The sequence below is a fragment of the Colius striatus genome, chromosome 3 (assembly GCF_028858725.1).
Source record: "Colius striatus isolate bColStr4 chromosome 3, bColStr4.1.hap1, whole genome shotgun sequence".
In the NCBI taxonomy this organism is placed as follows: Eukaryota; Metazoa; Chordata; class Aves; order Coliiformes; family Coliidae; genus Colius; species Colius striatus.
The window spans coordinates 16,974,926-16,987,445 of NC_084761.1; the positions used below are offsets into that span (position 1 = coordinate 16,974,926).

The 12,520-nt window shown below is 55.9% G+C and overlaps 1 protein-coding gene across 1 annotated transcript; it reads right to left on the minus strand.

Moving 5' to 3' along the window:
* Positions 1 to 6,165: 6,165 nt before the first annotated feature.
* MSRB1 (methionine sulfoxide reductase B1) lies at positions 6,166 to 9,053 on the minus strand. Its single transcript, XM_061993393.1, has 4 exons — positions 8,973 to 9,053; positions 8,261 to 8,403; positions 8,042 to 8,156; positions 6,166 to 7,394 (listed from the first exon to the last, which is right to left on the minus strand). The coding sequence occupies exons 1-4, from the start codon at positions 9,025 to 9,027 to the stop codon at positions 7,363 to 7,365; spliced, it is 345 nt and encodes a 114-aa protein (XP_061849377.1). The 5' UTR covers positions 9,028 to 9,053; the 3' UTR covers positions 6,166 to 7,362.
* Positions 9,054 to 12,520: the final 3,467 nt, after the last annotated feature.

Below are 12,520 nucleotides of genomic sequence, written 5' to 3' on the forward strand. Positions count from 1 at the left end.
CCATGCACACAATTGTGAACAGTTGCACCCACAAACCCCAATTGCCACCCAATTTCTGTCCTGCAGAAGTCCCTGCGTGCCCAGGATGGGCAGATAGAAAGCACCACAGCAGGAGTTAGCATACCCAGACAGAGAGGAGGGAGCTGTGCCGTGCAGCGTGCCGTGTCCCACACCTGGACAGACAGACGGACGGGCACAGGACGTGTCTGGCAGAGGCAGCACCTCCTGCCTGCGTTACATCCCTGTCAGAGCCTTGATGCTTCACTCGTCAGTGTGCTTAGAGTCAGTGGCTTAGATTAATCCAAGATTAACTAGTTTGATCTCTTACTTTGAATTTTATGCCTGTGAGATCCTTTTTTTTTCTTTTTTGAAAGCGCAGAGAAGTTTGTTTCCAGCAGAGCTGTCATGCTGCTGGCAGGCACAGCCCTGGCCATAAAATACCAGCCCTGACTCAAGACGTCAGAGGGGAACAAAGATAGACTGTGATGCAGAAAAGATGCACGCGTTGAAAATAATCTCCCAAGAATGCAGCGCAGCCCTGAAGACACATGTCTCCGGCTTCTCTCCCAAGCTGATCTTTTTTAAACAGTCTGCACTGCTTATTCCTTCCCAGTGCCTTTCCACTCTTTATTTTGCACCTAATAACTATGTAGTTCAAACCCCTCAGGTCCTCCCGGCCCCTCCAGGAAGTTGCTCACTGGGTGCCAATCACCAGGCGCCAAATCACCAGGCACACGGGCTCCTCTGCCTGCAGGGCACCCTGAGAGAGAGCCCACGGGCCCAGAGAAAATGTGGGGTTTGCAGAAATTCTTGGCAGTCCTCTCACAGCTTCCCTACTCCTGAAATTAAAGGATCAAGCCACAGCAATCCCTCCATCTAAATTAAAATGAGCTATATTTACTGTTCATGCTAATTGAATTATATTAACTCACAGCTGGATGATAAGCAGAGCCGTCCCTTACAGTTCCTGGTCTTAATATGTTTAGAGTTCAGACAAATGCACGCCAGTGTGTCATCGTGTTCAAAGCAGAGGAATTTGGTCCTGGCCTATTTTCATCCTGCCCTGACAAGGCTGCTGGGGAACGCGGGAGTTTCTGCAGGGAGGAAGTCCAGTGGACACACCGTGTTTCTCCCTCTGGCACTGGGGAGTAGAAACCCCACCGGGGCAGTAGGAGAGGTGCTGGATGGTGATAGCAACAATGAGGAGGTCTCAGGGCAATGCCAGTGCCATGTAGGCACTGAGCAAAGGGTGGTACCAGGGATGGCAGCTGCTTCTCACCCTGGTCTATGTACTCCTCTGCAGGGCTGTGGTAGGGCAGGATACAGCCTCACGCTCTTGCTGCTGCAGGATCTGGTCCCCACGTTGCTGTCCCCACTGTCCCCGTGCCAGTGGGTACACAGCCTGCAGCACCCACCTAAAAGCTGGGGCAGCAAAAGGGTCCAGGCTGGGGCAGAGCACTGTAAAGCAACAGGACAGAGGTATTGGTGGGGAAGGAGAACGTGCCATCCACCTTGACACCAACAAGATGAACTTAATTCAAAAAAACTCGGGCAGGAGGCTTCAATAAGAGCAAAGAACCATGCCAAGAGTTGCAGTTCCTATACTGAAGTGCTTAAAAGCTGGACATATAAGACATGAAGAAAGCACTGCCAGAGTAGGCCAGTGCCAGCCAGCAAACGTATAGCAGTGGGAACATGAAATATTAATCGCTGGTGCATGAAACAATAAGAAAAACCTGCCTTTTGAGGCAGCCATCAATCCTCACTCAGCAGGGAACATCAAGAGACGCTAATACCATACAGGTTCTGCTTAAATATTTGCCTTCCTTAATGCTCACGCAAGAAGCATTTGCTTTGAAGTTGAAAATAGACTGTAAATGTCTTTTGTGTGAGATGAAACATGATAAGACATGAAACCAGGAGGCTAAACTGTAGTTAATCACGGTGGTTTTACAAGCAACAAATCATTATTGTAGACAGTAAAGTGTATTGCTTAAAAGCATGTGCAATGAGGATTGCAGAGAGGAGAGCCCTGGCCGGGCATCACCCAGCACTAGTGGGATTTTGGGTTGTGGCCCATCAGGGTGGTCGTGGGAGCAGCTGTGGTGCTGGAATGATGATTGAAGGGCTGGACTGATGCTGGTGAGGAGTTGGAGTGATGCTGGTGAAGGGTTGGACTGGCTGGACCAATGCTCACAGGGCTGGACCAATTCTGGTGAAGGGCTGGATTGATGCTCACAGGGCTAGCCAGTGCTCCCAAGGCTAGATTGATGATGGTGAAGGGCTGGACTGATGCTCACAGGGCTAGGCCGGTGCTGCCAGGGCTGGACTGATGCTTGCAGGGCTGGAGTGATTCCCCAGGGCCATGTGAGTGACGTGTTTTGGGAACGGTTCATCCAGCTCCATGCCAAGGCATGGGGAGGGCAAGAGTGCTGTCGGTATCCCCATGCTGGCACCACCATTTCAGGGGCAGGCCCCGGCTCTGTCTGCACCCACGGCATGGGATGGGGATTCAGCTGGGGGTGATTAGTCCCACTCTGGGCAGACTCTGGGAGAACCATGCCTGGAAGCCACCTCCAAAATGCTGGGATGCGCTTGGGCTGAGGATGGAGCCCGCAGAGGGCACAGGAAGGGCAGCATCACGCTCAGCGCCAGCCACGTCTTGGTGCAGTCAGCAGCAGCTGCACAGCAGCACGCATCACCAGCCTGGGCCAGCTATCTCCCACATCAAAAATGAACCTTGTGATTAGAAGCGATGTGCACTTGGGAGCGTGAGATAAGATCCCAATGCAAGCGTATAAGTATGACTGATTAACAAATAACCCCTCACTAATTGCCTTAAAAAGTCGGATCTCAACAGTCGGGAATGAAAAAGAAAAGGAAAGATTAAAATTTTCCTTGGGCTAAACATTTTTCCATCGTGCTCAGACTCGCTCTGAATGTTTCCAGTCATTATCTCCCTAATTAATGCACACCACAAACTGAAAACAAATTTCCCCACCTCGTGGCTCTGGGAGGTTCATCTGGATCAAACAAACCTCAGGAAGGAGGTCAGCGATTGCCTCCCGCCCGGCAAGCGGTATCTCGGGCCAGGAGGCAGCCCGGAATAGGGAGAAATGAGGTTATTATCGCTGAATGAAGTGGAATAAGCCTTTAATTTCTTCCAGCTGTTGCTGGATGTGCTGAGGGACAGGTACTCTCCCCAGGATGGAGCGAGTGAGCTGGGCAAGGGGAGGCACCCCGCGTCCTGACAGCCTCCCGTGTCTCAGGGAAATCAGGGGCGTGGAGTGGTTTCTTTAATTACCATCACTTTGTTTTCTGTAACTGGCATAAAACCAGCCCCAGCCTTTATTGCCCCAAAAGGTATTCAAATCATCTCTTTTAAGCAAACTGATGTTTCAGAACCCATCACTGGGATGGGACCCTGTCACAGCTCAGGGTTTGTGGCTGGGGCCAAAAGCAATCAGCTGCTGGGACTCAACTGTGCAAGAGCACCCCCCAAATCTGTCTGTGCTTCTGCCCCAGGGATGTCCCAATGTGTAAAACCCAGAAGTGCTGCTCTGGAGTCTCACAGTCCATGTTTGCAGCCAGATGCAGCCCCTGCCCTCAGCATGCCACCATACCTGCAGATGTGTCAACACAGGTAGTCCATGGGCTCAGCTGGAGTGGGAAAAAATGTTGATCAAAGGGTCAAATTAAATAAAACTTCAGAAACAGAAAAGAAGGAGCCACCCCTGCGAGGCTGGGCTGCTCACTTGACACAGGAGTGAAAATTTCAGGTGAAAGCAGCTGGTGCAGACAGGGGACCGCCTGTCCAGCCAGCTCACTCCTCCTGCAGCCCTGGCTCCAAGGAACAAGGGTAATTACAGCTTCCTAATGCCTCCAGGTCATTTTCTTTTTCCTTGCATAACGTAATTTCCATAGGGCTTGTTGTCTTTATTAGGAGAATTAATCTAAATCTCGCCGTGCTCTGGCCGCTTTGCCGTCTGCTGGAGCCATCCCAAGGAGGGTCAAAGAGGCAGCTCCTCTTCATGGCATGCAAATGAAAAAATTAAAACACTTAAAAAGGAGGTCAGCTGGAGGCTACGGCGGGGGAAATTAATGACTTTTTAAACAACCAGGGAAGTTTGGGTCGGCCTGGTAACGTAATTCAATTGCTGTCATTAACCCACGGTGCTGATGTGGGGCCACGTTTGCCCGACTAAGCAAAATCCTCTTATCAAACCAGAATTGTCATTAGCCTAACAATAATATGCGGAGGAGTGGCAGAGGGGAAGGACAGGCCACATCCCGGCAGGGGTGACGGGGATGCCCCGGGCAGAAGGGCAGAGCGGGCTCCCTCCCGCTCCGAGCATCCGCAGAGCTCCAGGGAAGTCCCAGGGACCCTGCGGGGCCGGCAGAGATGGGAAGGGGCAGGGATGGGGTCTGCATTCTGGAAAACCCCTGCCCAAAATCCCGCTAGCGTTGGTGACTCTGGCCAGACTTCCAGGAAATCTATTTACACCCTCCCGAGGGATGGGTTTTTTGGCTCCGGGTAATTTTCCTTCTCGTTGTTGCAAGGCTGGATCCGCAGGAAGGCAAAGCTACCGCCGTGCCTGCCCCAGCGAGCGTCCTTCTCTCCCTGCAACGCCTGGGATGGGTTAGGAAAAGCACTTGCACCCTCTCGTGCCTGAGTCCACGAACTGCATGGCAGCATGGCTGGGTGCTGAAGAGCCCACGAGTAGGAGGAATCATCATCATCCCCTCGCCGCTGGCACTCCCGAGGAGGTTTCCTTCCATCACAGCATCTCAGGGGAAACTACCTCAAAACCACATTCCCTCCCAGGGCAGAGAGAGGGGCAGCGGGGCAGGAGGTGTGCCAGGGATGGGTGGTCCTGCTGTGTCCCAGGGAGGGAAGCCAAGAGGCAACTGCTGACCTCCTGGCCCCACATGGTGATGGCCAGGCCAGGGCAAAGCAGCAGATCGGAGGATTAATAGGTCGAAAAGCAGCTTGAACCTTCAGACTGGAACCTGATTAATAATCAGTCGGAGGTCGTCCCAAGCAGGGGGAAGGTGGTGAGGGTGATGTCATGAGGCATGAGCCAGCAGCAGGGCAGGAGGGAGATGTGGTGCTGGTTCCCATGCTCCAGAGCAGACTTTATCCCCTTGGACAAGGGAACCAGAGTCTAGCAAAGCCCAGCTCAAGTCTCCAGCCTCCATGAACCCCATCTCCAACCCTGCCAGGGCAAAGAGACCTCTCAAAGGCAGAGAGGGCTGTAGCTTCGTCTTGTGGGCACCATCACACAGGGAAACTATCATGACAGACTGCTAAAACTTGTATCTCCTCTGCCCAGATATTCCTGCCAGCCTAGAAAGTACCAAGAAGACAGTATGAAACAAGCTAAAACCAGCTTCACTTGGGCAAAAAAGCTAACTGGAATCATAGAATGGTAGGGGTTGGAAGGGACCTTTAGAGATCATCCAGTCCAACCCCCTACCAAAGCAGGTCCACCTAGATCAGCTCACATAGGAATATATCCAGGCAGCTCTTGAAAACCTCCAGAGAAGGAGCCTCCACACCCTCCCTGGGCAGCCTGTGACAGGGCTCCCTCACCTGAACAGTGAAATATTTTTTTCTTATGTTTAAATGGAACTTTTTGTGTTCCAGCTTCATCTCATTACCCCTTGTCCTGTCACTAGATAAAATAGAAAAAAAGAGATGCCCCAACCTCCGGACACCCACCATTTATATACTTGTAAATATTAATGAGAATGAAAAGCAAATCTTCCCTTGTAAGAAATTTGACCTTGGGAATGCCTAAAGGCCTCCAGAGCATCAGCATCCCCTTTCACATAGGAAAACCTGGAGTAGCAGCAACAGATCTAGTATAAAACCCCACACACTGACCTCAGACCAAACCCTTGGGCTGCCAGACCATGCTGGATGTGAGCCAGCATGGATGCACACCTAGGGATGTGAGTTTGTGGAGATAGAGGCATCAGATGAAATCTGCTCTCAGCTTTCTGCCCAGGGGTTTGGAGACACAGAAACCTGTCCTGCATTTGTGACAGTCTGGCATGCATCCTCCATCAGCACAGCCTCTCTCTCCATCCTTGCAACCAACACTGGGCAAACTGAGCAGCCCAGGGTAGGCATCATCACCCGTCATGTTTTAAAAGCAGAGGTTATTTCTCCACCACAGTGAAACAGTGCTTTATTTTCAGTATTGAAAGAGGTACAATTCCAGCTGTGAGGTCCAGTTAATGAGCTGGCACGTTGCACTTTTTATCAGTGCCCTCAAACCGGTGGGATTGGGGTGATACCATGCACAGAAAAGCCTCCGACGTGCCCCCAAGCGCAGCCGTGCCGTAACGACACTGGCGGCGTGGCCTCACCAAACCACCTCCATGCTGCCCACCAGCCCCACCATGGACCCACATCTCAGCATCTTCAGAAATCCTTGTGCATTGATTTCAAAGAGGAGGATTTGGTTTCTGGGACAAGGAGGGAAGGCCACGAATCAAGATGTTGAATTAAGGAGAAATCAGTGTCGCAGCCCTCCTGTGTGCAGAGGGAATGCAGATGTGATTCTTAATGCCTGAGTTGTGCAAAGTGCAGCCCGTGAGCCCAATTCTGGCCTCCCTTGCACCAGTGTAGAGCAAGGAGGAACCGTTAGTGCACTGGAATGTAGAGCACAGTGATAAACCTGCTGTAAGGCCAAGTCAGAATCAAGCCCAGGGGACATGGGAAGTGGAGAACTGTCTCTACTGAGTGCAAGATGGGTAGAGGGGAAAATACCTGGATGCTCTCTAGCAGGATCATAAAATCATCCTTGCCCTAGCACCCTGGAAGGGTTTATGTAGTACAATTCATACCATGATCCCAGCCCAGAATAGCACCAGAGATTAACCCAGACTCTGACCTCAGCTAATCCAGCATTACTCCTTGGAAAGGCCCCTGGAGCCACTCTGGATTGCATCGGTGCCACATCAGAACCAGTCCCTCATGGCTGTGATCAGGAGAGGGTTCTGGCTCAGCTGAAGCCAACAGCCAAACCGCCCCAGCAGAGACACACGTGCTCCTTTAACGGGTCAACCCAAAAGGGCTGTGCTGCTGCTGGCAGAGGCGAGGCTGCTGGAGGGGGTAGGTTGGGGAGGGGGAAAGGGTGGGTAGAATGAAGAGATGCAGCCTTTGCATCACCCCAATTCGTGTGAAGCACCCTTCCCCTTTCCCGGAGCAGCCCTGAGAGGGAATCAGCCTGGGGCAACCAGGAGCTTCTTTGAGGTTCCTCTTGCTCCTGGTGTCCCCTTGACCAGACGGTGCACCCCAAGGTGTGAAAGCAGGATCAGCCCAAGAGCAGTGTGCCAAGTAGAGCAGCTCGCTTACTTCTCTGTCAGGTCCTTGTCAGATTTGCCTAAAAGAAAAAAGGTAAAAATCAGGGTTCATGGTTCTCGCTCTGGAACCCCCAGGCCCGTTATTCTGCGACATGCTGCTAACATCTCACGACAACTGCAGTCCAACAAGCGGAAGAGCAAGTCATGGCCGGGGTGCTGCCCTGAATCTGGCCTCCAAAAGCCCTTTTCTGACTTGAGGGAAGCAAACAGCATGATAACCACAACAGCAAGAAGCCCTGCCCTTCCACACAGACCTTCTCCCTACCCATGGGGCAGCTGCAATATTCAGAGCTACCACCTCACTCCCCAGAGGAGTGAGGCAGCAAACTCTCCCAGCCCCATTTTTCCCCTTGCAGGTGCTCCCTGCCCTCTCTTTGCATCACTGGCAGAACCTCCCCCGATCCTCAGCTGACCCTCAGACACGCAGAGACCCATGACTGCACCCAGGAGCTCCAGCACATTCTGCCTTTCACCGTGTGAGGTCAGGAAGCCGAGCCAACAGCTGAGCAGACTGATGCACATGAGATTTATTCAGAATGCAAGTGGCTCCATGGCTTATCTGAACAGCCAGTGACACTCAAACCAGTGCATCACACACAGTGTGGCCTGGCTATCAGCAGCTTTCCCCAAAATAAGCATGTGGGCTGAAAGAGCTGCGAAGATGTACCTTTTGGGACAAACTTCAGCGAGCTGCTGAATATTCAGAAGCGGGACTGGCCCCTCTTCGGCCCGTCGTTGAGGAATTCGTGGCCAAGCCCATTGCCACACCTGCCACAAGACACCTGGAAATGCGAGGAGAGGGTTTGACAGTGAGTGGTCTTCCTCAGCAGTCTGAGAGGCTCAGGGCAAAACACCCATGGAGGTTTTGTAGCTGCTTCCCCGTCACCTTTAAAGCCCCCGGCCGCTCCTCACGCTTGGACACGCTGTCCTGGTGGATGGTGTCGGTGAAGGCCGGCCATGGCGAAGAGTGCTCGTACTTGGCATGGCTGGAGAAGAGCTCATGACCACACTTGGCACAGATGTAGATGCCTGGGGAGGGTGGGAGGAGCCAGGTCAGTGCTGGGGAGCAGCCCCCGGCCCTGCTGTGTCCCAGCAGCGAGTGCAGGGGATCGGGAAGGGGGAGGGGGGCAGCGGTGGGGACGTGTCAGCAGGGTGACACGGGACACCCACCCGCGCTGGACTTTGCCCGCGTGCGCCACTGCCAGCTGCCGTCAGCAGCCCAGTGCCGAGGGGGTGCAGCGGGAGCTTCTGGGACGTGGCGTAGGACCCATATCCCCTATAGGGGCTCCTCTACGGCCCGGCCCCGCAGGGCAGGACCCCTCCACGGGGCCCGTACAGGGACACCCCTCCGCCCCACCTTTGAGGCCAGGATCTCCTGCTCCCCATCATCGGGGGACCCCAGAGAGAGGGTCTCACGGGTGGAGGACACTCCACAGGAAAGGCTACCCCCACCTCACACATCCCCCACCCCTGGGAATTCAGCCTTTCCGGGGGACTCCCCGTGAGCTCCCCAAGGAGGGCTGGGGGGATCCCCGAGACCCCAGCCCGACCCCACGGGGAACCAGCAACACCCCCCCGAGAGCCCCGTCCCCGCTCACCCGGCTGGAAGTGGTCCTTGAACACCTCGCCTCTCAGGAAGGAGCAGAAGGACATGGCTGCGCCCGCCGCCCCGGCGCCGTCCGCCCGCCCCGGGCCCGCCCCGGGCCCGCCCCGCCGCGGGCGCGCTGCCGGCCGGCAGGGGGCGCTGGCGGCAGCCGGTACCGGGGGTCCCGGTGCCCGCGGGGGGGTCCCGCCCCGCCCCCTGCCCCCCCCCCGCCGCGGGAAACCCCGGTCCGGGCCCCGCAGCCCCCGCCAAGGCTCCTGAGAGAGCGGGGGGAGGGGGGCGGGGAGAGGCGGGGCTGAGCGGGGACCGGGCACGGTGCTGCGGATGCTCCGGCATCGGCGGCTGGAGCGGGGCGAGCTGCAGCCCGGCACCGCTCATCCGCAGCCGGCGCCGGGAGCGGGACGGACCCCCCGCCTCCGGCACCTCCTCTTCATCCCCCGCGCCGGCACCGGCACCGGTACCAACCCTCTTCTGCTGGCACGGGCATCGGTCCTTGGATCCCGACACCGGGACCGGCCTGCCTCCTGCAGCGCTGGCACTGGTTCTTCCTCGCGGGCACCGGGCCCGGTCCTGCCCCGTCTCTGGGACTGACGCTCCTGTCATCGTTCCCACCGGCACCGGTTCTCCCCATGCTCTGAGAGCGGCCCGTCTCCTCGGCTGCCCGGGACCGCCCGCCTGGCGCAGGTACCAGCGCTGCGGGCGCGGGGGACCCGCGGGGAGGAGGCCGGGCCCCCCAGCAGCGCTGCCCGGGGCGGCTGATGGAGTTTGGGCAGTTCTTGCGGCGAACTGGGGGGTCCCCAGCACACACATGCTGGGGGCTCGGGACCTCCCACTGCCCCGGGAGCTCAGAGCCACGGGTCACCCGTGGGGACCCTCCCCAGGGAGGGCTGCGGGGCGAGGCGATGCAGGGCCCCCACTGTGTCCCTTCGTGGGGTGCGTGGGGCTCCGGGAAGGAAGAGGCAGCAGCAGCCTGGCGTGTGACAAGGTAAGGGCTTTGAAGGTGAACTGCAGGCAGCCAGCTCCTTGGCAGGCTCCAGGAAGGGATGAACTGCGTGCAGCTTCCTTTTCCTTCCAAAAAACACCCAGACACTGCAAGTCTCTTCTTCTCTGGTTTTATCTGAGGACCCTTGGGTGACCCTTCATCCAGTGGCCTCTCACAGAAGTTGCCCCTTCCCTGGTGCAAGAGCAAAAACGCCAGCGCCCTTCGGACAGAAGCCAGGGACTGTCCCAAGAAGCCGGCACTGCTGCCGAAGCCCTGCAGCCCACAGTGCAGCTCCCGGATGGGTCCCTGCTCCCTAATGCCAACCGATGTGTCCATCAGCCCAGAGCTCACCCCGGGGCTGCGCCCGGTGTGTGAGGCCGGAGCTGGCGGTGCTCCTGCCCGCTGGATGCTGCCCATTTGAATTAGGTCAGGCTTTCATCTCCAGCAGGCTGAGCTCCCTGCTCCAGCCCCAGGGATTGATGATTCGTGGCAGGCGCCCGGGCCGGGGGAGGAGGGGGCTCTCACTGCAGTGAGAGAACGTGCCATGTCACCATGCAGAGAAGAGGTGACTTGCTGTTTGGAAAGCACTCCTCTTGTGATCCATTGAGATCAGACAAGCAGGATGTCAGGAAGGGCTCCAAATAGATTCATGGGCCATGTATATGTTTGGGGTGCAGATTTTCAGCTAGTGGAAGGAGCCACAGCAGCCACCCAACTCCTGTGTCTTGGCAGCGTCATCCACCTATATGTCTGCTGCTAACCAGAATCCTGAAGGTGAAGCTGTGCCTCTGCTAATGAAACAGCTGAGTGAACCACTGAGTCCTGCCTCAGGGTGAAACCAGGGCTGAGAGCTCTCCCGTGAGCCAAAATGGTCATGCCATGAGGGGTGTGGACAGCTGAGCCATGGGTGGGAAGCAAAGTCCACAGCAGAGGCTGATCTTGAGCCCTGGGACGGCACAGGGTGGTGGGAAGGCTTTGGGAACAGATCACTGGAGGACCAGATTGGGTGCTGGGCACTAAGGCTACTTACTTGGCTCTGAGCATCCCAGCAGGCACGGCCGCCCTGCAGCAATGCTCCTGACTCCTCCAGTGGCATGAAATCCACTCCAGTATCCACCAGTAAACCCCCTGAGAGGGAGCAATGTGACGTGCAAGCAGGCACAGAAAACGGAGCTGGGCTCTCACTCTGCCCTACCCATTGCCCAAAGTTGTGTCTTGAGGTTGCAGTGAGACTTCCTCAAAGCTCCAAGCTCTTTAATGCCAGGATAATGCAGAGAGCTCCGCAGTTCTCGCACTAACAACAGCAATTTGGTTTCTGTAGCGGTATATTGTGGAGATAATTAATTAGCTGAGGCATTTCCAGCTCATTTGGCTGGGTGATGAAAGCCTCCTCTCACCCAGACAGAGCCCTGACACCGTCACCAGCAGTGCCAGCCCTCTGCCCCAGCCACCTGCACCTCTAATTAGCTGGAGAGGGCTGCTGGAAGTTAGTTTTCCAATTAAGTCTCCCTGATTTTACAACACAAGCAAACACTCACTGGGCAGTGTTCCCCTTGGAGTACACAGCCCAGGGCACTGATGGGGCAGACACTGGCACGGGGGAACTTCCTCTTTCCAAGCGGTTTTGGGGTCATCTCAGGGTGAGCGAATGCTGGGGAACACCGTGCCGTGCTGTGTCACGGAGGCTCCTGCTGCTGTGGGAGCGTTTGTGGGAGAGATGCTCAAAGACACCACCCCAGTCCAGGCTGCAGCATATGTCTGATTCAAAATCAAGTCCAAGCCCTGAATTTGAACCAGAGCTAAAAGGAAGGAGCAGAAATTCAGAGCCTGGGTCCAGCGGAGAGGCCTGACGGTGTTTATGGCTATGGTATTGCCAAGAGCAGTGAGGAGGGTCAGCAGTCATCAAGTGCACCAAGGATCCAGCTCCAGGGGCACTTCTGGGCTCCGTGCTTGCTCTCTGGAGCCTGAGCCGGCAGCAAAGCCTTCCCTGGGACTGCTCTGTGTGGACCCTCTGCCTTGGAGCGCTGGTGGTCCAGCTGGGGTCCGTCCCTGCTGCTCCCCTCCTCCCAGGCACCCACACACCCAGAGGTGGCTGCGTTTCAGCAGTGTATCTATACTATAGCCCCCGCTGTACTTGACGTCCCTGCCAGATGAAAACTCCCATACAAGCCCAGGCTATTATTATCTCTGTCTTCCACTGTGCTAATGGTCTCTCAGGAAACAGTCGTCATCTTCTCTTTTTTTTCCCCCTTCTTTCTTTTTTTTCTCCTTAGCTGTTAAAGCCCACGAATACCAGTGCAGTGGTAAGGAAGAGGCAGGCACAGCAGAGCAGAGCACCAAACCCTCGTCAAGCACGGGGCAGCCAGCGTTCCCCTTAACCCTTGCAGGGACAGCGACTCACCGAGGATCAGCTCGGGGCTTTCTGGTAGGCACAGCTGAGGGCTGGGGAGGGTGATGGGCAGCACTGAGGACACTGGGGGATGGCTGTGGCACAGGGTCACTGAGAAACCTGCATGATGAAGGGCAAGTGGGGGTCCTGGCAGCCCCTCACCTGCCATGCT